The 21,726-nt window shown below is 33.9% G+C and overlaps 5 protein-coding genes and 1 long non-coding RNA gene across 11 annotated transcripts; 4 read left to right on the plus strand and 2 right to left on the minus strand.

Moving 5' to 3' along the window:
- Window positions 1-196: 196 nt before the first annotated feature.
- dx (deltex E3 ubiquitin ligase) lies at window positions 197-2,922 on the minus strand. 2 transcript variants are annotated; one of them, XM_076692457.1, is made up of 6 exons: window positions 2,363-2,493; window positions 2,089-2,281; window positions 1,741-2,010; window positions 1,383-1,671; window positions 987-1,299; window positions 197-855 (listed from the first exon to the last, which is right to left on the minus strand). In XM_076692457.1, coding segments are annotated over exons 1-6 (1,422 nt in total). In that variant the 5' UTR covers window positions 2,365-2,493; the 3' UTR covers window positions 197-500. The 2 variants fall into 2 exon arrangements, with proteins under 2 accessions (XP_076548572.1, XP_076548571.1); XM_076692456.1 differs by having other exon boundaries at window positions 200-855; window positions 2,473-2,922.
- Window positions 2,923-2,930: 8 nt separating this feature from the next.
- Usp30 (ubiquitin specific protease 30) lies at window positions 2,931-6,714 on the plus strand. 4 transcript variants are annotated; one of them, XM_076692461.1, is made up of 7 exons: window positions 2,931-3,008; window positions 3,711-3,833; window positions 3,911-4,069; window positions 4,352-4,515; window positions 4,704-5,111; window positions 5,189-5,524; window positions 5,604-6,714. In XM_076692461.1, exons 2-7 carry the CDS (start codon window positions 3,734-3,736, stop codon window positions 5,856-5,858), a joined length of 1,422 nt encoding a protein of 473 aa, XP_076548576.1. In that variant the 5' UTR covers window positions 2,931-3,008; window positions 3,711-3,733; the 3' UTR covers window positions 5,859-6,714. The 4 variants fall into 4 exon arrangements, with proteins under 4 accessions (XP_076548576.1, XP_076548574.1, XP_076548575.1 ...); XM_076692459.1 differs by lacking the exon at window positions 2,931-3,008 and adding an exon at window positions 3,301-3,437 and having other exon boundaries at window positions 3,701-3,833; XM_076692460.1 differs by lacking the exon at window positions 2,931-3,008 and adding an exon at window positions 3,303-3,386.
- A 359-nt stretch (window positions 6,715-7,073) lies between these two features.
- Gle1 (Gle1 RNA export mediator) lies at window positions 7,074-10,062 on the plus strand. The gene is made up of 8 exons (XM_076692453.1): window positions 7,074-7,422; window positions 7,503-7,805; window positions 7,899-8,303; window positions 8,360-8,450; window positions 8,525-8,818; window positions 8,897-9,201; window positions 9,294-9,672; window positions 9,747-10,062. The coding sequence occupies exons 1-8, from the start codon at window positions 7,390-7,392 to the stop codon at window positions 10,007-10,009; spliced, it is 2,073 nt and encodes a 690-aa protein (XP_076548568.1). The 5' UTR covers window positions 7,074-7,389; the 3' UTR covers window positions 10,010-10,062.
- Window positions 10,063-10,205: 143 nt separating this feature from the next.
- Window positions 10,206-14,753, minus strand: LOC117608297 (uncharacterized). The gene is made up of 7 exons (XM_076692462.1): window positions 14,581-14,753; window positions 12,897-13,333; window positions 11,821-12,049; window positions 11,104-11,246; window positions 10,900-11,029; window positions 10,635-10,817; window positions 10,206-10,508 (listed from the first exon to the last, which is right to left on the minus strand). Exons 2-7 carry the CDS (start codon window positions 13,287-13,289, stop codon window positions 10,342-10,344), a joined length of 1,245 nt encoding a protein of 414 aa, XP_076548577.1. The 5' UTR covers window positions 13,290-13,333; window positions 14,581-14,753; the 3' UTR covers window positions 10,206-10,341.
- Window positions 14,754-15,684: 931 nt separating this feature from the next.
- Window positions 15,685-17,461, plus strand: LOC117608301 (uncharacterized). Its single transcript, XR_004582319.2, has 3 exons — window positions 15,685-16,626; window positions 16,813-17,073; window positions 17,169-17,461. It is a non-coding gene; the product is annotated as an uncharacterized LOC117608301 (long non-coding RNA).
- A 200-nt stretch (window positions 17,462-17,661) lies between these two features.
- On the plus strand, window positions 17,662-21,719 carry LOC117608299 (zinc finger HIT domain-containing protein 3). 2 transcript variants are annotated; one of them, XM_034333187.2, is made up of 3 exons: window positions 17,662-19,243; window positions 20,842-21,044; window positions 21,196-21,719. In XM_034333187.2, exons 2-3 carry the CDS (start codon window positions 20,974-20,976, stop codon window positions 21,530-21,532), a joined length of 408 nt encoding a protein of 135 aa, XP_034189078.1. In that variant the 5' UTR covers window positions 17,662-19,243; window positions 20,842-20,973; the 3' UTR covers window positions 21,533-21,719. The 2 variants fall into 2 exon arrangements, with proteins under 2 accessions (XP_034189078.1, XP_034189077.1); XM_034333186.2 differs by lacking the exon at window positions 17,662-19,243 and adding an exon at window positions 20,375-20,762.
- The last annotated feature ends 7 nt before the right edge of the window (window positions 21,720-21,726 follow it).

The following is a 21,726-nucleotide window of genomic DNA, read 5'->3' on the forward strand; positions in this document are numbered from 1 at the left end:
CATAAACATTATACTGTGTTTTTTAATTAGCTATAAATTTAACTCTTTAAAAAAGAATGACTATAATAAAATTAACATTATTACTCTTATAATATGTATCATAATAAGAAAACAGAACTATTTAAAAATAAAATTAGATTTATATACATAATTATTTTTTTATTATTTTTATTTTGGATATCTATAAACATTATGACTTAATTGTATTTAAAAATATACTTTTAGTTATAGAAACTATATTACATTACTTAACTTTAATTTCTGTACTTCCGTCTTTTCATCTATATTATTTTAATTTTTTAATTTTACGAATTAGACAAAAAAAAACAACGATAAAGTTTTAAAAAAATAGAAAAGTTCAACTTACGTTTTGCATTTCCAAGACTATCAAGACTTTGCAAGTTTTTCATCATCTGTTTAGAAACAACTGAAGAATATTATAATATGACACTGTGCATTTATAATATATTAATGTCAGCACATTATTGCATGTGATATACTCAATGTAATGTTTGATATACTGCAGGAGACAGTTGCCCATCTGTTACACCTTGAGCTGCTAATTCAGCTAATGTTCTTTCAAGATAACTTGTGTCAGGATAACCGTGACCAGATGTCGATGGTCCCAATTCAGTCTTGTGGTGAATTTCATTCCACGTTACTACATCCTCTCGCCCCGTGGTTACTGATCGTCCGATCGTAAATATCAGTCTTCTTTCAAACGCGATTTGTAATAGTCTTAAAACTCTACGGCCTAAATTATTGTCAGGAAGGTAACACACTCTAGGAAAGCCTACAGCATAATAAGCTTGACCAGGATTGGGATGTTCATTTCCTTGAATTCCTGATGGAATACTGAAAAGAAGTATTTACATAGTATGAACGAAATTTTTCAATAACTATTTATAGAAAATAGTGCTAATAATTTGTTATGTGACTAATCGCTTAAAATTAATCAAGAGAAAAAGCTTGTTTGATACACTTACTCATAAGTTATTTGTATCGTATTTGTATTTGGAAAACCAGGAAGAGCACGCGGTATTCTTGTCCAATTCATAGTTCCTGGAGGTTGATTTCCCCGTTTTTCTCCATAAATTAAACGACAAACTGGACACTGTATATACATAGGAGGTTGCTGACAACTTAGCATAGCATTTAAACATGCCAAATGTAATCTATGTCTACAACGAGTCAACTCTACTGTTAGTGGCTCAGGCATACCAAGGCACACAGGGCAAGAATCAGAATCATCGCTTTCTACTACTTTTACATATTGAGAAATAACATCCGACTCGGTATCTGCATGTAAATAAAATGTGTTCGTTTTAAATATATTTTACAACATTGTCAAATAGAAAAAACTATTGAAATTAATACATTACCTAAAACGGAATCCTTAAATGCATCATCACTCCCTACACTGCTATCCAATAAATCTACTGGATTTTCATGACTTAGGTATGTAGAAACAGTATCAACACTAGGTCTTCGTCCGCTTTTTGTGCTACTAGAATCTACATCCAATGCATTATCCCATGTTTTTCTTTTTTGTCCAGATTCAATAGCTGTGACCGAATTACTATTTTCTATACCATGTTTGTTACTAAATATGTTAAAATTGCTCAAAATAACACGAGCTATGTTAGATGGACCAGTATCTCCATTCTTTCCCTAATCACATATGTAATTGCAATTATAGAAGTATACTGATACTTATTTTAAAAGGAATCTTTCACTCACCTTCTTATTATTTTTTTTGGCATTTCCTGTAGCTGATTTCTTATGAGCAATTTTTGTAGTAGAACTTTTAACAGTTACACATGTGGGTTTCTTTCCAGATATAATTTGTAACTCTTCTAAAGCAACTTTAACCAAAGGATAGGGTGCTTGTTGAATACGGCGTATTGGCCTTACATATCCAGTACAACAACGTACTTGAGTTAAATTACAAAAATTGATTATATAAGGGAAACCTAAGTATGTCTTAGATACATCAATAGTTTTGTCTCCCTAACATGAAATAATTAAACATTAATTACAATTTGACCTACTTCTAATGAAAATTAGTGGTAATACTCTTATGCTTACTCTTGCCCATGCTTCTTCTATGAGACATTGCACTTCCATATCATATGTGTGCCAATCATCTGTATCACCAACCCATTCCCACTTAGCTCCCTTTCCAGCTGGTGAGCTTGGAAGATAAAACTTCCTTCTAACATTATGCGTTTCATCCCCATTCTCGCTGCATTGTGTTTTAGTCTTCAAATTTATATAGTACCTGTTTATTAACAATATAAACATGTATTTCCCTTTATTTAAACTATTAAGGCTATTATAACCATATATCATTTTTCATTACATCTTATGTCAAAGACATGTTTTTAATTTTTGTATGTTTTGTTTATTACTACTCAGAACATAGCTAGGAAAAAGTCTGTTGAATGCATAAACGTATACTTAAATCCGAACCTATCTAAATTTGGGTCCGCATCATTAAGGAAAACTCGAGTAAGTTTTTTGCAATGTGCTCTTTCAAGATGTTGCGATACCGCAGGGCTGTAAGGTCTCCATCGTCCGTGACGATTTTCCCACTCCCACACAACGACAGCATGACCGTGTTCTTGCCCCTGGGCGTTCATCTTCTTACTGAAGAATGTCACACGCACGCGCAACACACACTTGCGCAGCGGGAACGTGGGAACATTTTCAAGTCCCCCACGTTCACCCTAACTTACTTTCTTATACAAATTACTGTAATTACATAAACATTCTCAAAATAAACTTTGACCTCCCACGGTGCTACTGATATCTAACAAAAAATTCTGCTTCCAAATATTACATGTACAGCAGTGAATTTCAAGAAAGAATCAAGAATAAGAACATGCCAGTAACACTGTCACAAACGCGTACTGCAGCGTACTGATTCATCTGAGGCTTATACTGTACTGAACTTCGAGCAATCGAGAGATCGATAGTGAGCTTCCAGCGACTATATTTAAACAGACGTAATGTTACACAGAATTCATTCAACAAGATTATCAATTTGTATTAAAAATATCACCGTCCATGCCTCATTAAGTACATATATTCAGTACAATATATTAGTAAACTGAATAAACACATTTCAAAAAAGTATAGTCGTTTTGTTAATACACCTCTTGATATTTATTTAATCTGATTGTCTTTCATCTTTATACGCATGATTTTACAAACTTTTAATAATAAATTATTGTAACAATCTATTACCTATTGTTATTATGAACATATTACAGTGTTACAATAACAACATTAACATAACCTAAATAAAGATCTATATACTATACATATATGTTATATATCTATATTTACGACGCTAAACGGGTGTTTGAGGATCAGAGTATTACGTATATAATTACATTGTTCATTACATTAGTTTTAAACTAATCCTTTAGAAAGTAAGCACTAAATTTGTAAATACCTAACAAATTTATTGATACTTTGTGTTTTCATGATACAAAAGTTGTACATACGAGTGATCGGATTGTTCATTAAAATTCGATCCCCAACCTGTTAATTTTAAATAAAATACGACAGTAACAAAAAATTAATTGTTCGTGCTGCAAAGTAATAATTATTGATGAAAAACCATGCATCTCTTCCCTAATAGATACATTTGCCCTTCGAATTGACGTATAGGTTAGCGTTTCAAATTTTTAAGAAAATTCCAGATTTCGACGAATATTCTGAGAGCATGGATGTGGAAAGAGTTGCTGTATTTGCTAGTGTAGGATTCGCAATAGCTGTTGCAGCATTTGTTTTATGGGGTCCATCTCCTAAACCTAGAAAAAAAGGTAAAATAAGAATACCTCCAATTTGTAAGTTTTATAAAAATAAACCTTATATTACATTGCCAATGTTTTTTTTTTAGGAAAAATTATTGGAATCAATAATCTAGGATATACTTGTTTTTTGAATTCTCTTTTACAAGCTTTGGCTGCATGTCCAACCTTTATTGGATGGTTAAAAAAACAGCGTGAGAAAAATGGAAAGACTAATTTCATTTCAACACTACTCTCTGTTTTTGAAAGTATGTCATTGTTTATATTAGGATATTAATCATTTTGCTAGTATTTATTGTTAAAAAGATTAATATGTGTATATTGTACTGTAGTTATAAATAATATATGTATAAAATCAATGGGTTGTAAATTGTAAATACATTGAAGATTTATTTGTTATAATTTTTGTAATTCAGTTGATATTGATATTATCAACTTATTATTAACACAAAAATTTATAAATGAATCAATTTATATTTAGATCATTAAATTTTATAAGCATTTGTAATTTTAAATATCTTTATTATTAGAAATCAATGGATATGCAGATGACTTATATGGTGATGTGACACCAATTGAAATAATTTCATCGCTTGGTAATTTATGGAAGTTTGCACCTGGCCATCAGGATGCACATGAACTGTTTCATATTGTTCTTAGTGCATTGCAAGCAGAAATTCAACCTGGAAGTAGGGTATGTCTTCTAACTGAAAATTATTAAATTGCAATTGTATATAAAAAATATAATATTAATGCAACTTTATAATGAATTATCTGTATATTAACAGATGTATATATTTATGATATTTATTTATTACATATATATGGTCTAAAAGGTGCAGAATACTAATAAATAAAATCTATTAATGAAAATTATTTCAGAAAGGTTGCTTGTCCGATGCTTTACCGCCAAGTCCAATAATGGTAACAGATACAAAAAAATTCGGTGATCCTCTAACATTTAGAAGCGTATCTTGTAACGATATCGTATCAGCTAACAAAAGTCCTAACATTCCAAATGGATTTGACAGAAATTGTAATAACCATGTAATGTCTTCGACGTCATCGGTATCAAATATTCCAACATATAATAAGCCAGGTATAATCCTTGCCAGATCTTCGGAAATACTTTCGAAAAATATAGCGGTTGGAGAAAATATGGAATCATTTAAACCATGGAGCTCCTTATGTGCCATGCCTATTTTTAATGCTCCATTAATATCAGTAGAAGTGCATCCATTTTCAGGTTTATTAACTAGTCAATTACAATGCAGTAGTTGCAAATGGAAGGTCAGTTCTTGTTCTTTTACCGAATGCATTCTATATTAAATGATATACAATAAATATACATATATACCTTTTTGTAGTCTGCTGTTCGCTACGATAAACTTGAAACTGTTTCTTTACCTCTACCTCCTTTGGGTCCATATACTAAATCGCATCACACTTTGGAAGAGCTACTAACGCGTTTTGTAACCAGTGAGATTGTTCAGGATGTATTGTGTGATGGATGCGGAATGCGTTGTTTAGCTACTAAAACTTTAACTTTAGGGAAGCTTCCTAAGTGTTTATGCTTACATATATCAAGAACTACATGGAGTTCATCAGGAGTACCAATTAAGAGAGACGATCCAGTAAAATTTCCTGAAATATTGTCATTGGATCCTTATACTTTTACCGAAACAAAAAAACGAAATGCACGGGTAAAGTATATATGTATATTATTTTAATTCATATGTATTTTTCTTTGCTGCGATTTAAAGTTAGTTATGAATTATGTAGGGTGATCCTGAAGCAACAATGTTACTCGTTAATCGAACAACGCTGCAAGCTAAACACAAATATCAGTTGCGTGCGATCGTAGAACATCGCGGACCTGTTGATTCCGGACATTTCGTCTGCTATAGACGAGGAAATAAAACTGATCAATGGTTATATACTTCGGATAACGTAGTCGAGAGCATATCCTTGATCGAAGTCTTATGTGCCACACCATACCTTCTCTTTTACGAGCGCATAAATAGCACACAAGAATAGGTAGTAATGAATTTTAGTAATTACAACAAATTTAGGAATTACAGCTCAGCGCAGGAGAATAATGTAATGATGATGGAATTGAAGAGACTGAGTTTCAATTGTAGTTTTCATATATTTCTGTTGCAAAGCAACTGAAATAACTTCGAATAATTTGTTATATAAACTTGAATTTATATTACATATTAGATTCAGTGTTCTGTAGAATATTATCAATAAGTACTGTTTTTATGAGAATGGTATTTCACGAACGAAAGTTAAAGCTTTTTTTGACTTATAAATTTATCATAATAATTTTTAAATTTAATATTATAATACAAAACATCTACTTGCATACTTAAAGAAATCATATTTACTTCAGTTGCACACAGCGGTGAAGTTACTCACTTTCAAGGCTAATGTGTCTTAGAATGCTGTAGTTTATAGTTTGTAGAAAATTGAATTAGTTGCTTGACGAATTTCAGCAATTGCAACAGTAAAAATGAAGCTAAAATTGTGCCAAATTATTTAATCATTTTTGTATCTGGAGCAAACCACTACTTTGTATAACTAGGGCTTAGCAAATTGAAATATGTACTGATGCAATTACTTTGAATAAAATACACACACCTGTAGTTAAAAAGCAAATGGAAAATTATTAAAATTCAAGATTTTATTCGAAACGTTAACATTTGAATAATTTAATAAGAAAGTGATATATTTAAGCAATAGAAATCTTTCTAAACTCAAAATTTTTATTTATTTATTACATCGTTCATTTTTAATAAAATCATTTTAGTTCATCATTTCAATTTACACAATGATATTAATGAGTGTGTATCATATTCCACCTATGTATACCTATATTAAATATGTAAAAGTACAATTACGTTTTTATAAAAATTCGCTGTATTTAAAACACTATGTTAAAACAAATACAGGGTAATAAGGATAATTTTATTCTTAATTTTTACCACATTCTTTTAAGAATCTCTAAACTATACACAGTAATAATAGTACTATACAAAATAAAATAAAATAATTTATATAAAATACTTAATACGTTTACTTTAAAATAATCATTACTCGTACATTAATAATATACAATTAAAAATAAAAATCTGTTTTATTTTTCTGCATGATATATCCTAATCTTTTATTAACAAGTATTACATTTGGTAGCGAAAAAAGCGCCCTCAGTGAAATGCATCAGCATGTAATGAAACTATACATGTGTAGAATAAAATTGTATTTGAGTACAATTCAGTACAATTTAGTATTGGAAGGGTTTTGGTATGATTGAGGAGTGAATGGTATGTATGTTAAAAGATTATCAGTTGCTGAATGAAATGACAACGTTTTAAGATAAAATTCATACAAACTTTGTTATGATGTCAACATATAATAAAATTTGTAGAATCATTTGCATATATATGGAACAAATGCGAATGAAAATAGAAATATAGGTTATAATAGTACTTGTAAACTTTTGTAAATATCGAATCTTTTGAAATTTATTACGTCATATTCTATTTTTTACAACTTAATTATAAGGATGCCACATTTTGTCAGTACGAAAGAGGAAATCGTAAGTATAATACGACGATGTAAGTCGTTAAAAATTTATTCTTTACACTGTTCTAATGTTATGTTTGGACATTTTGGCAGATGGAAAATACGAACGATATCACTTCTGACTTTGCTTGTCTCAAAGTGTCAGCGTTAAAGAAAGCTTCACGCATATCGGGCGAAGTAGACAGAATTACAATTGGGCCTGATTCTATGGTCAATGAAAATGAATGTAATGAAACATCAGAAAATATAGAAAATGAGCAAAACTCTTGTAACACCTCAGTTCCAAACAAGTCTATTCAATCACAAAATAACAAAACCTCTATGCAGAGTGGCATTACATTTTCAGTTAAAAAGATTCTTTTAGAAAGTGAATATCAAAGGAAAGAAGAAGTTCAGGTAATATATATTTCAATATATTCTTTTTAAATTAAATAAGTATTATAATGTAATACATGTAAATCTACAAAATTTAATTTTTGATATATTTAGAAAGAGATTGAGCGTCATTGGCAACACATGAAAGAAAATGGGAAAGCTATAAAGGAGCACATGGCAATATCACGTTCGCATATGGCAAAAGAACGGGAACGTAAAAGCAAAGAAAATTATGCGTACATATTAGCAGAAGAAAGAATTGCAGAGCAGGAAGAAATACGCAGAAGACATGAACAACAAAAAGAAGTTGAAGAATATAGACGAAAAATGAAAGAGAAAGAGGAATTAACAAAAAAAATAATGAATTTAAGAAATATATGTGGGATGAAGTATCGCGATATCGCAGCTTTATCAGAAACTTGTAAAGACAAAAATTCTGCCACAGTAGCATTATCCTCTTATGTTCCAAAGTTAGAGGAGGTGCATCATCAAATAGAACTTATAGACGAGAAAATTAAGGTAACATGATATGATAATTGAAAAGTATATATTCGTAACATTTACATTTTATTCAGGTAGGAGAAGTGACACTTGTAGACTTGAATACTATAGAAAAAATGATTACACAAGTTGATGAAATATTGCTAACATTCAAATTAGAGATAGGTGAGCAATCTTTGTATTTTTTCTATTATATTTGATGAGAATGTTATAAACATTTTCTTTTTGAAATATTTTAGAAAGGATAAATGTTCAATATGAAGTAAATTTAACTAAATTGCAAAACACTACACAATCTTATGTACAACCTCAAGATTTACAAAAGCAAGTATCTGAGAGTACTCAACCAGTTTGTGAAATAATTACTTCTGAACAAATAAACAGTAATAATGTACAAACTAATGAAGGGAAATATGTGGAAAAAGAAAAAGAAAACACACAAGTACAAAATATAAGTTGTCCAAATCCTCCAGAAACAACACAAAATGTTGTTAGTACAGAAGAAAGTCTGACAACAACTGAACAAGAAGAAAGTAAGAATACGTTTATGATTTATGACGCTTAGCGACCTTGAATAAGTGTTAATAAATATTATTCTTTATAACTTTTAGGTCAGTTGTACGAATATGTTGATAAGGAGTCGTTACAACTGTACGTGAATAGTCAAAAATTTCTAGAAAATTATGTGAAAATGCTTGATGAATTTTCACAGTCGGCAAATACAAAAAAATTCAGATTCGAATGCAAGAAAGCAATAAATATACCTGTAAATGCAATTTCTGGAATTAGTGAGCAACATTTGAGAGATAAATACGAAAGTTTGCATAACCTTCTTATCGGAAAATCTTCACCAAATGTTAATCAATATCCCCAGGGAGCAGCTTTTTGTAAAAATATATTAGCTAAACAAATAGTTGTATGTAACTTTACACAATTTTTATACATACCGTTTATATTAGGTAATTGAAAAATTGGAAAAATATTTAATGTGTACATTTCCTTGAACAGAATCAGGGTGAAACGCTCGTCTCAAGCAAACCAAAAATGGCATTTCCAGTTGCTGCAGTAGTAGTGGCTTTATGGAATGATCATTCGGATTTCGGTGAACTACTTTTGTCATATTTTCATAATGTTTGCCCATTTACGGTTCCTATTTTTATGCCAAAAATGGTCGGACAGTCGAACGAAAGTTATTACAAACTAATGGGCTACAAATACGCGGAGGATGGTACAGTTGAGAAACATGATAAATATTTGAAAAGAATGTCTGGTGTAATAAGATTGTATGCTTCGATTACGATTACGTCCCAAAGGAAGGGAGTTGTTAAAAGTAATCCGCATGGACTTCAAAGCGCCTGGCGGTGGTTAGCTGCTATTTTAAATACCGGTAATAAAAATAGAAGCTTAAAATATTACTGAGTAATATTGTACTATAGATATAATAATTTGGTATTGTTTCAGAGCCACGAAAAGAAGTAGCAAATCTTCGAGCAACTCTTTTATTGGATATGCTCGAAGTAACTGGTAGTGCGCTTTGGGCCGCTTATCCAAAACAATTTCATAAATTATTAATTTTGTTGCTGGAAGAATATTACCCGCGCATGCAAAGGGTAGGATGTATCGGCGGTGGGCCATTAGTACGATTGGAAGAATTTTTGAGAAATACTTTAGCAAAAGGTTCAATAGCACCGCCCGAAGGTCAACTTCCTTCAAATTTTTGGTGATCTCAATAAAGTTTAAGCGCTTGTTTTAATCTACATTAAGTACCTTATCGATTTCCGGCTGTTGTCATTTCCGAATAATTATCAGACTATTGTAAAATAGTTTTTGATATCATTTTACGAGCTATACAGGCTAATTACGGATGAACGTGTTGTAAAAGGGCCATTTGTGAGGGTGTATTTTAAATTAATTTGTATATATGAGAAAATGTAACTTGTATTTATTAAACTTTTATCACGTAAAAAGTAAAAAGTAAAATCAAGTGTAAAAATAATAGGTAATTTATATATGGATATATGACTATAAATAATTGAGTAAAAAAGGAATGTAATCCTTAGTAGTATGGTACGCTTGTAACGGCAGATTTTACATCAGTGAAATCGTATAATTCTTCGGAATTTTTCATGAAACTTGTAACACCGAAAGGAGCAAATTTGTCTACCCATTCTTTATCTTGACTTATATTTAACAAATAAGTTGTGACTTTTTTTATCAGGACGTCTGTAAATGAAATAAAAAGTGACATATAGTTCATGTAATAAAGAGAGCTGATTAAACGGTGTAAATCACAATATTGAAATTTTCTTCTGTAAACCTATAATTTATAAAATCGAAATTTCTTATTACCTGAAAGTGTCTTTCTAACCATGATTCGATAAGGAGGTAAAGGACCCAAGCTAGTTAAAATATGAAGCGAGTTAATTCCTGACAGGGTATTTTTATGACATTTAATAACAGGAGATTCGAGGATTCCAATTTCTGCTTGTCTCCCTGCAACCATTTGTAGGGTTGCAATCTGCGTTTCAGCGTCTAAAAATGAAATTTATAATCAAATAACGACATTTCTATAATAATAAAAGGAAGCATATTTTTTTAATAATAATACACCGACCGAGAGTGTTTCCAAAAAAGGCTGGGCTTTCGCCTCTAGTATACAAAAAATTAAATAATAACGCTGCTACCCCAATTCCTTTTTTTCGATCAGGCAAAGAACATCTGTGACCACGAAGATCCGTGATATCCTGCAATTTCAAGGTACTTGGTATTTGCAAATTAGTTTTATTATAACTTGTGCATATTGAAGTATCGTAATTACTTTAACGTGTGCTGCACGATCCGTAGCTACAATGACGTCAGCATAGACGCACGGCGAATTATCTTTATTCAAATGATGTTTGAAACAAAAACTAACAGGTAAAAGTTCTCCATCTTCCCATTCTCCACTTGCTGGTAAAATAGCTGAAAAATATTAATGCAATCAGAAACCTATGCGAATGCGTGCATACAGCTGAATAGAAATAATGGCTGCAGTTCCATGTTTCACCGTCCGTAGAAACAAAATAAGGAATGAGCTTATTCCCGGGTTGCGCAAACGAATAATGAAAAAGTTACAACCGATTAAATTTTTGTATTTTTTACTTAAAAGGAAGTTTAAAGTTCCTATTTATAATAGCGGTTGAGTGGCGTATAGGTTAAGGTCTTCGACAGCGAGACCAGGAGTTCAAATCTCAGAGGAGCCAAAAAAAACCAATATTTTTCTGAAGACCCTAATCATACAAAGCTCAATCACATTTCCTCTCTGGATTTATTTTCATTTGCACAATCTGAGACTAGGCTCATTCAACAGGACTCGTCGAGACCTTTAAAATATATATTGTCCTATTTTGGGGGCGGTGAAACACGGAACTGTACTGGAAATAATACAATTTCGTCTAATTTATAGGTTACTATTAGGTTCTAAAGTGACAGAACTTATCCACTCTGTCTGCTAACAGTAGGTAAGGTGCTGACAGTGTGCATATAATTAATGTACCGATATCGGCAATATCTTTTGCAACAGGTCTGTCGCTTCTGGGCTCATACAACAATACCACAGGTTTTTCTGTGGCAACTTCGATCGCTTCAGCGAGCACCTGGAACAAGCTGATCGGCAACGACGGTACCAGATGTGATGTTAAAACAAGAGGACGTTCGTTAAAAATCGGCATTAACAGAGGTGGAGATTTCCGAGGTACCGCCACGTTCGAAGGATTCTCAGCGTCCTGAAAATTTGTCTCAAGTTAATAATAATAATAGTAGTAAAAAATGGCTAAACTTCGTCTTAACGGACCCAAAATTTTTGGTTAACAATTATCAAACCTTGTATTTTTTGACCTGAAAAGTCCGAAAATGTAAGTTAAAAGTTTAGGAAACCAATAGTTTAAAAGGTACGAGTACATGAAAATGTGTGTATACCGCAGTTCACCAGAGTCCATAACTGCGACGCGCAGGTTGGAAGATGGTGGGGGAACGCAGCGAGCTCTCTGCTAATCGCTTTCCACTTCGTTTGGGAGTATCGCCAATCAGGGCGAAGATGCGCACTGGAGAAGCGCGAAGAACGAAAACTGGTCTTTTCGCAGTTATGGACTCTGGTGAACTGCGGTATACTTACTTGGCGTACTTTGACAGGTCAGTACAACACCATATTGTCCAATGAGTGGAGTCGCCGTCGGTAAAACAAAATTATATAAGTGGTGGCCTAAACCCGGTATACCTAAGGTTAAGTTTCTTTTTATAAACAATATCTCCTCGGATTTGATAGGAACTGATGGTACTCACACCCAACAAATAGAGTCCAAACAAAGGATTGGATGCGGGGAAGAGTCAATATGGCATTGTACTGACCTATCAAAGTACGCCAAGTACTTACACACATTTTTATATACTCGTATCTTTTAAACTATTGGTTTCCTAAACTTTTAATTTGCATTTTCGGACTTTTCAGCTCAAAAACTACAAGAACACATATTTTGGACCCGTTAATTTTTGGTCCCCTAAGACAAAGTTTAATCAAAAAAATTAAAATGACGTGTAAAAATTTAATTGTATTATTTATGGTTTTAAACTTACAGATGTACTAGAAATGGGAATCATTTTGAATTCCGGTACAAAGGTCTGTGTGGCGGTAGTACTGCTCGATACTTTAGGAACTACAACTTCCGTTTTCTTCGTTTCCTTTTTCGTTACGATAGTTTTCGACTCTACGATTTTGAGTTTTGAATCTTGCTTTTGAGTTTTGGGTAAATTTTCATTTTGCAGTTGCGATATTTTACGTTTCTCAGTTTCTTCATCCTTCTTCGGATCCTTCCTTTCTGTCTTTAATTCGTTGCATTCTTTCGTTCGGTTATTTTCCAGAGGAGACGCTCCTACGATCTTCACTGGTTTCCTAACCATCATCGAATCGGAACGAATTTCCTCTTGAATCGATTTATCCTTCAATACGTTTGCCGTGGATGACGACATTCTGCTTTTCTATGTTTATGTTTCCTATGGCTGAATACTTAAATCTAGAAACAATAAAATTGCAAAAATTTCTTTTTCTTATTTTTGATGAATTTGTATCAGCTGCCTTCCATTTTATTATACCGTAGTTAATTCCTTCGGTTTCGAATTCGTTACAAAGTGTCTCTCGACTAATTATAATCTTATCATCCCTAGACGTCTTCTCTTAATTAGTGATGCAAAGCGAGACGAATGAATTCTATCGTATTTATTTTTATATAATTGAAGGATGAATGTATAAATGGCAGCACATTTTTGATAATTTTTTGATAAACTGCGCGAAATCTTGTTTAAAAGTTGTAGCTAAGTAGTTTTTAAAAATACACGTTATATCAATGTTTTTATATCTACTTTATTTCATTTAATGTATTATATATTATACAATATTCGTATAATATGTAATATATACAATTATGTCGTAATAAAAAATTATTATTGAATCATTCAATTGCACTAATTATAATTAACAAGTTGTTAATGAATAATTTAGTGAATTGTTTCGCTAGTGTATCTAAATAGAATTTTCTTTCAGCTAATTATATCTCAGGTTGATATTGTTACATACGATCGATAATCCGAATCAATAATAACGTAAAAGAGACTGAAGTTAAAAGAAGCAATAAATAAAAGTTTGCTGTTCAATCTATACCATTAATTAGGCGTTTATTAATAATAATAATAATAATAATAATAATAATAATAATAATAATAATAATTCTTTTTATATACAGGAAGAAATCGAGTACGCTTGTTCGATAGTTCAATTAATATCGACTACAAAGAAGCGAGCATTCGAGTTATCAATCATCGATGAATACTGTGCAAAAAAGACATTATCAACAAATGTAAATTTTTCCGTCATATTAATATTTAAAATACTGTTACTAGAGAATATATTTCACTATATAAGTTACAAAGTTATCGTATCGGCAAGATATTACAAAAATAACATAAAAAATATAATACATTAATTTAAAAACATAGCTGTTCGATAAAATTGAAATTGCGTGCGCAGAAGCGTACAGGAAATTTCGATAAACGTTATAGAATACCGATCAACAATCGAATTGATCCGATATTTAAAAAGTTATCAGTGCAAAATTCGCGTAACAAGCCTTAACACCGTAAACGTGAGCAAACAGTTGTACTACGTCTGTGGTTTCATCAAGGTTTTTATTAACCTCCTTGAAGTTTGTGAATTTAACTCTGCAACGTATCGATCGATCGTTTACGATCTGAAATTTCAACTTACCTTTTGCCGTACTGCTGCTCTAATGTGCCTGTAACGAGGCAACGATCGAAGATCGGAACTGTCAAATGTCCAAGGAAGGAATAACTAAAATGTCAGTTGAAACGAAGAGGTATATGAGAGGGCTGATTAAGCCGGTACGCGAATCCATGAATAATCTTCAGTCGATTGCCGCGTGATGGCTGCGTGTTCCAGCAGCGGAACGATGCCATTCCAGTGCAGGTTCCAACGATACCGGTCAGAGGATGAAAACATTGCACTTTGTATTCTAGCGGTCGTTAGTCGCGTGAACACATGCATACACAGCATGGAATACATAGAGCTTGTTACAATGTTTGTCAGCGAACGTACTAGGAGATAGTAACGCTGAAAATGGTACAATCTTGAGGAAAAAACATGATAAATAATCAGATTATTTCTAGAATCCTACGAGAAACGATTAATTAATGTAAAACTATTTTGGTACTTCGATTAAATTCTTGTCAAGCAATTTAGGTAGGAAGATACACATATGTACGTATACAGTACGTATGTATAGTCTCTGAAAATAAATACTTACATAGGTACCACTTAAAATAGTATCTAAATTATGAAGCTGTTAACCAAAGGAGGACGAGTTAACAAGTTGATATATTATGTAAAACGCGATTGAGTAATTATTAGCATACATATTTGTAGTAGACATAAATTCGTGAGTTAACTCATCCTTACACATCAACAATTGTTTGAAATATAAGGAAGACATGCACGATGCATCTTTTATTACTGAATAGCTTTAATGATATGCCTAAGTGTTCTCCGTGAAACTAAAATTTCCATTGAAGCAGACGTATAATTCCGATGAATCCAGGGAGTGTTGCAAACGGACGAAAGTCCCACCGACCATAAAATATGCAGTCACGGTCGATGAAGACCTCATCCGGACACACCACTCTTGATCAGATACCATGTATTTGAACTTCAACTTGAATTCTGAAACTTTTCGCAAAAATAATGCAGGATGTCTGAAAAAATAAAGGTGATCATTACTATATCCCCGAAATCCTTTTAATTTCGAACCAACATGAAGTTTTAAGTTTTACACACTCTCAACTACATGGTGTAGGCAGTCTTGGATTTCAAGCGTGCGAAACGACGCGTCGTAACTACTACAGATTCGGTGCGCGAAATATCGTTTCAGAAATATTCAGTTCCTCGTTTAAAGATTTGAAAATACCTTGAACCGAGACGCTAACAAGAGACCGGCCGCCTTGCGATTTTAATTTCCTTCAGTCGTCTGTGTTAGTGTGGGAAGCAACGTGTTTCTACGATTCTTGGAACGTTGTTCGAGCAACCACGAGGACAGATGTTACGTATGTGACGTCATTAGAATTCCTGACTGGCTACCGATAGAAAGACTATCATCTTGAAAGTGTCAATTCTGTGACGACTGTTGTATCGCCTTTTGTTACGTTAATTTTATCTTCTTCCTTTTTCTTTTTACTCACTATTCTCGTGTCAGCTTGATTTTCTCTGTCTCGTCCTATGCAGTAGGGCCAGGACGATGTCGAAGACGGATAATGTCGATTTTTAACGAGAAATTAAAACGGATCGTGGTCTCGTCACCGACATTCGCGTTATCGTGTCTGGCAAATTCACGTGTTACGTAAATCTGAACAAGATCCGCGCATCTTTAACCAATTAGCGAGCCTCGTTTTTATCGTGCCGTCACGGTTCACGAAAAAGTCATTGACAAAATTTTGTCAGCGAGATTTCGTTCGTTTTGCAGCGTAGAAATTTTTCAACGAAACAGCGGGAAGTCGATGAATTTTCATACAATTGCAACGAGAAACCGGCGTCGAGGATCTTTCGAAATTGTTTTATATCGATAGCGGAGAATTTCGATCCTTTTATCGCGCATGGTTGTCGAGCGAAAACGTCGCTTGGAAATTTCCTTCTATAACACAGATTCGGATCGTGCAACAAGCGGAATGACTTACGCCGATGTTGCATAATTTAATAACATCAAAATATGGAGAAAGTGATTATTATTTGTTATCATCGTTATCTGTGAGTTTATTTTAAAGCGGTCGTATTTACTGTTGAATCACTAGCAATCGCTACATTCCGTTAAATAAGCGGATTTACGTGATTAGTATAAATTGTAGAGTAGTGAAAAGTTGAATGACCCTCACTAACTGCGGAATACTTATTAAGTTTTTTCTAATCTAATTTTTCTTTCGCTAATGGTATTAGACGAGGCAGGACTGAATTAAAATTTCTGGGGCCCGAGGTAATCAAACCCTTACCGGGCCCCTGTAAAGTAGGGTCCGAGGTTGTAACCCCCTTAGACCTCCCCTTCATTCAGCATTGAGTCGAAGCAAAATACCAATTAAAATTAATACTGAATATTCAGTACTTAATATTAATATTCTATATTTTATTTTAATATTAAATAATTCAAACTCAAGTAGCTGTGAATGGATGCTGGTAGCATTAACCAAACAGTAATCATAGGTAACTACAGAACTACCTGTTTTCTAATAGATCATGCAATGTAATTGTCCAATCAATTACTAATAATCTAACAATAGTTGTGTATGTAATCTTAGGTGCGGAGAAAAGCGTCAAAGGAAGGGAATGATGATGACACAGGAGGCACAATTGATTGCCGATTATATGCGTGATCCTTTTGCTTTGTCGAGCAAATCGTTCTCGAAACTTTAGCTATGACCGACTGGATCAAAGTTTCCGCGTTCCTGAATCGCACCCGATTATTCAGCAACAAGATCAGAGAGTGCATAGCATTCCAAGAGTCGCTGAATTCCAAACTTGTTCGATTATTGTCGAATAATCCTTTCAATCATTTTTTGTGACTATTTTATGTACATATAATAAAGCTTATAATTTGAAACATCTTATATTAAGATAAAAACGAGCCAAGCATTAAATTGCTTAGCATTTCTCGTTCTTTTATCTTTTCGAGTAGGCGACTTGAAATTTAATTTGCATTGTATACGATTACATAATGAACATCATAGTTGCGTGCAGAAGTTCTTGTAATATTTACATAACATACAGAGTGATTATCTGATTTAGGAGACGCGTAAGTTACAACTGAAATATCTGATCATCTTCGATTAAAGTGGTCGCGTAATTGCAACGAACATTTTCAATGAAATCGTTGAAGTATCGTGGAAAAAGGAAAAAATATAGAAAAATGGTGGTAAGCCGAACGGCCAGTAGCGGACAATCGAGTTCCGTAGCCCGGATATGGAAAGGATGCGGAAGAGCCGAAGTAGAACGTGTCGACAGAAGCAACTGGCACGGGTTTCGATTACGTTGCAATTCCACGAGATCGTCGGTGTCTGGTGTGCGTTAGAAACGATCGAAACAACGACAGTTCGTAGACTCTACGATCAACAGGAAGGAGTATCGTTTACATAGAGGAAAGAGGCGTGCACGAGCCGATTATAAATAACGTCAGCGTAAAAATTAGAATTACCAAGTGACGTAGACTTTATTGAAACAAGTGTTCTTGCCAAATCTGGCTCGTCGTGATAATAACTAGAATCAACTGACACAAAACCGAGTAACGACAATTTCCTATTAATGATATGTAAAAAAGATTCGTCCGTCGTAAATATTCCGTTCGCGGCAACACATTACGACTGCCACTGCAACGAGCGGCATGAATAAACCTTATTTCTAACAAGTTATCGGATGAATGAATCCCTTCATAAATGATGAACGTTAAAAGGCATCGAAAAGGGACGATACTTATCTCAACGACACTGGCACCCACGTGTCCTGTCGGCGGTCGAAAATTCCTTCCTGAATCCGGCCGTCCTTCGAGCGACAACAATTGCACAGAAACGATCATGCAACGGTTGATCACGTATCAACTCGGTTCCGCGAGGTAACTGGCAACATCTCTAGAATCACGTCGAATTATTTCGAGTGTCGTGAAGAAGTCGTGCAGGCAACTGGAACCGGCAAGTGGGTCACTGTCATTCCCTGTAGATGATTTACGAGAAGGAAGTCGCGATCGGATACGGTGTCTCCATCTCTGGCACGATCGGCACGCTGACCGCGACAACTCGACGTTGCGAAGCACTGGAAAGAACTGGCCAACCAGGAGGCCACGAAACGAGATTCCTGTTATTCCTTCCTCCTCTTGGGTCCGCCGTTGCCTTGCCTTGTCTTGCCTTGCCTTGCCTTGACTTGCCCTGGCAACGTCATCGTACGCGATCATCGTCGTGGCTCGTCATCTGACTCTCTGCTGAGTCTGACGTCATTCGAGGAACTTGAACCTCCGGAGGTCCTACAATTTCGCAATTCAAATCGGCGCTGGACAGCATTTTACAGGAGCTTGTAAACAGTATCACTCCGATATTCACTGGTCACTGATGATATTGCAAGCGTAACGTTTCAGAGATTTATAATAATCTCGAGAAACGAGAAGAAAGGCCCATGTACAGGGAACAATAACTGCTATTTGGCACAGTTTCGAACACGGTTTTCTGTCATTTCTCACTAGGTCATTGCATCCTTTTATCGACTTAGCAATGGTAATTCCTTTTCTCCAACGTACTCATGTGTACCTGCTTTTTCCCCGCTATTCTTTGTTTGCGAAGCATTCCTTCGCCCTCGACAAAGAATAGAAGACTCATGCGACCTTCTCAAGGTGAGCCCGAAAATTTTCACAACATCGTGTATATTTATGTATACGAATGTACAACCAGATTCATTGAACAATTAACGTATGTTTTAATGGAAAACACACTTTACCAACCGGAAATCTATTAAAAGAATATTTATGCTAATGCTAGTTTGCTAAAAACTGATTAACGCGTTAACTGCCATGGTAATCACTGGTGGCGACCGCCAGAAAGAATCAATATTCAGAATAGTAATTTTAAGTATCAAATCAAAAGAAATGAATCCCTAATAGCTTTAATAATCCACATTACCATGTAGTATAAGTAAGGTTACATATACGACTACGATCAATGCGTTAACGAACCTTTGATTCGTTTCTAACCTAAATCAGGATAATCAAATTAAAGTCTACTACAATTAAGAGAACTTCGATAATATGGTTCAGAAGTTATTAAGCAAAGGTAGAATTTAGCCGTCTCATTTATAAGAGCGATAGGTGTTATAAGTAAGGTACTGAATTTGGTTGAAGCAAAGCAGACAGTCAAAGTTTCTACGCCAATGGAGATTGAACGGAGGAAGAATAGCAACACGAGTGAAGATTTGCAAACCGATCCGAAAGTAGAGTCGTGTACGGGACTCGTTATCGGTTCGATTGTGTCCGGTTGTCCGAACAGTGGTATCGTGATGTGTCAACGTCACGGCCGGTGATGGTATTCCGGTCGGTGTTGGTAGCACTGCTAGGTCGGTTAACCTGGCCCAGAAACTAAGCCGGAACTGCTCGAGGAATCAATGACCTTGGCACGAGTAATGCCAGGACATGCGATCGTTCGCAAGGAAGAAAGTTCCATTCGCATCTGTTGCGCTATGAAGCGGAATCAAAAATTCCACGCTCGCAACTAGACCTCTCTACTCTTTCCTCGAAATAAGGATAGCAAGCATCACGGCTGAATTATGGGAACGAGCACATAGATTTAAAAGATATCAAGTACTTTGTAAATTAGGAAACGACAATTGTACGACAACTTTTAATTATAAATTTATTGTGTCAAATAATTTGATATTTAAGCTCAAGTTCTTTTTACTGAACGTTGTGAGCAACACGATTTTGGCTTAATTTTATGAAGAACACAATTAATGCTTTTACTTATGCAATATTTTGTTCTATGTTTGAACATCGTTTGTTATTGAAAGAGTGTAATTTCCATTACTTTAGTTATTAAAAACGATTTAAGTTTCTCGTAAAGGATACCGCATTTCACTACGACTCATGATAAGAATATCAAGTGTGATAACATTTTAAATGTGGCCAAAAGAACGGATGCTGAGAACAAAAATATTTTTTCCTTTACTTTATGTACAGTTCCAAGTTGCCCCTCTGGGGTCCCGGGTTACCGATTTCCCGGTCCTCCCAGGAAAGTTTCCCGGGGTTTCCAGGTTCTTGGTTCTGCCCAGTGAAATTAAAGCTAAAATAACAAATTCCGTTATATATTAAGTTCATAACTTATTATAATTTTAGGATATAACGTGAGCTTGGCAATGATAAGGTTTAAATACTAAATTTAAAACTGATTAATTTTGTGTAATAATTTTAACTATATTTAAAATTGCACATTTTTTCCGTAGGTGGTGCTGCTGCAATCACGTGGTTGAACACGAACAATTCTGCGCACTCCATGTGACTGCATGAAAAGAACCGCCAAATAGTATTCGGAAAATCAACGAAATTAAAGTGAAATTGTTTTAAAAAACTTTATAATGACTAAAATTTGTTGCATATGTGATAAAACAGATTGTTCGTACAAGTGTCCCATATGCAAAATACCATAGTAAGTACATTAAAGGTTATGTGTATAATTATCATAGTGCAGTTGATCTATTCATTTAATCATCCATTCTTTTTCGCATAAGTTTTATATTAAGGTTTTACCGATGTATTTAATACGAAAAATTAATAAATATTTTTCATGTTTATGTTAGTTGTTCTGTAGTTTGCTATAAGGAGCATAAAGAAAGTAATTGCCAGCCAGAGGAATCTCAGCAAGGTGAAGTTAAAGAAGATAAACCAGAACTTATCAAGTATGAATTTCCTACAGAGGATACAGTTCCCATTGAAAAACTAGAACAATTGCGTTATAATGAGGATTTGAGAAATTGTTTAAAGAATCCTCATGTAAGAAATATCATGCGTGCAATTTTGACTGACAAAAATCCAACAAAGGTTATTGCTTTGGCTATGACTGAACCAATATTTGTGGAAATGGCAAATGAGTGCTTAAAAGTTGTAGAACCACCAGTTGATGATCAACCATGTTGATACGCATAGAACTGCATAAAGTTGGACCAAAACTGGACCATCATTATATACTGTGATACTATTGAAATTGGTACATTACAAAGGAAGGTATAAAAATGACATACTCCTTACAACCTTATGTTACAATACTAATTTTAGGATAGAGAGATACCAAATTAGAATAAGTTTTCCATCAATCTTTTTATCAAATGTTT

Source organism: Osmia lignaria, chromosome 15 (genome assembly GCF_051020975.1).
Source record: "Osmia lignaria lignaria isolate PbOS001 chromosome 15, iyOsmLign1, whole genome shotgun sequence".
NCBI lineage: Eukaryota > Metazoa > Arthropoda > Insecta > Hymenoptera > Megachilidae > Osmia > Osmia lignaria.

Bases quoted from the DNA above. Each gene is read 5' to 3' on its own strand.
- dx (XM_076692456.1), bottom strand. From the start codon at position 2,642: ATGAACGCCCAGGGGCAAGAACACGGTCATGCTGTCGTTGTGTGGGAG. The intron at 2,282-2,472 runs GTTCGGATTTAA...GTTAATAAACAG, and splicing joins GCGGACCCAAATTTAGATAG to GTACTATATAAATTTGAAGA. The intron at 1,300-1,382 runs GTAATGTATTAA...ATTTACATGCAG, and splicing joins ATTTAAGGATTCCGTTTTAG to ATACCGAGTCGGATGTTATT.
- Usp30 (XM_076692461.1), top strand. From the start codon at position 3,734: ATGGATGTGGAAAGAGTTGCTGTATTTGCTAGTGTAGGATTCGCAATA. The intron at 3,834-3,910 runs GTAAAATAAGAA...TTTTTTTTTTAG, and splicing joins TCCTAAACCTAGAAAAAAAG to GAAAAATTATTGGAATCAAT. The intron at 5,525-5,603 runs GTAAAGTATATA...TGAATTATGTAG, and splicing joins CAAAAAAACGAAATGCACGG to GGTGATCCTGAAGCAACAAT.
- LOC117608299 (XM_034333187.2), top strand. From the start codon at position 20,974: ATGACTAAAATTTGTTGCATATGTGATAAAACAGATTGTTCGTACAAG. The intron at 21,045-21,195 runs GTAAGTACATTA...TGTTTATGTTAG, and splicing joins CCCATATGCAAAATACCATA to TTGTTCTGTAGTTTGCTATA.
- Gle1 (XM_076692453.1), top strand. From the start codon at position 7,390: ATGCCACATTTTGTCAGTACGAAAGAGGAAATC. The intron at 9,202-9,293 runs GTATGTAACTTT...TTCCTTGAACAG, and splicing joins TATTAGCTAAACAAATAGTT to AATCAGGGTGAAACGCTCGT. The intron at 9,673-9,746 runs GTAATAAAAATA...GTATTGTTTCAG, and splicing joins AGCTGCTATTTTAAATACCG to AGCCACGAAAAGAAGTAGCA.
- LOC117608297 (XM_076692462.1), bottom strand. From the start codon at position 13,289: ATGTCGTCATCCACGGCAAACGTATTGAAGGATAAATCGATTCAAGAG. The intron at 10,818-10,899 runs GTCGGTGTATTA...TTTCATTTTTAG, and splicing joins CTTTTTTGGAAACACTCTCG to ACGCTGAAACGCAGATTGCA. The intron at 10,509-10,634 runs GTAATAAGAAAT...TTTCATTTACAG, and splicing joins GGTTAGAAAGACACTTTCAG to ACGTCCTGATAAAAAAAGTC.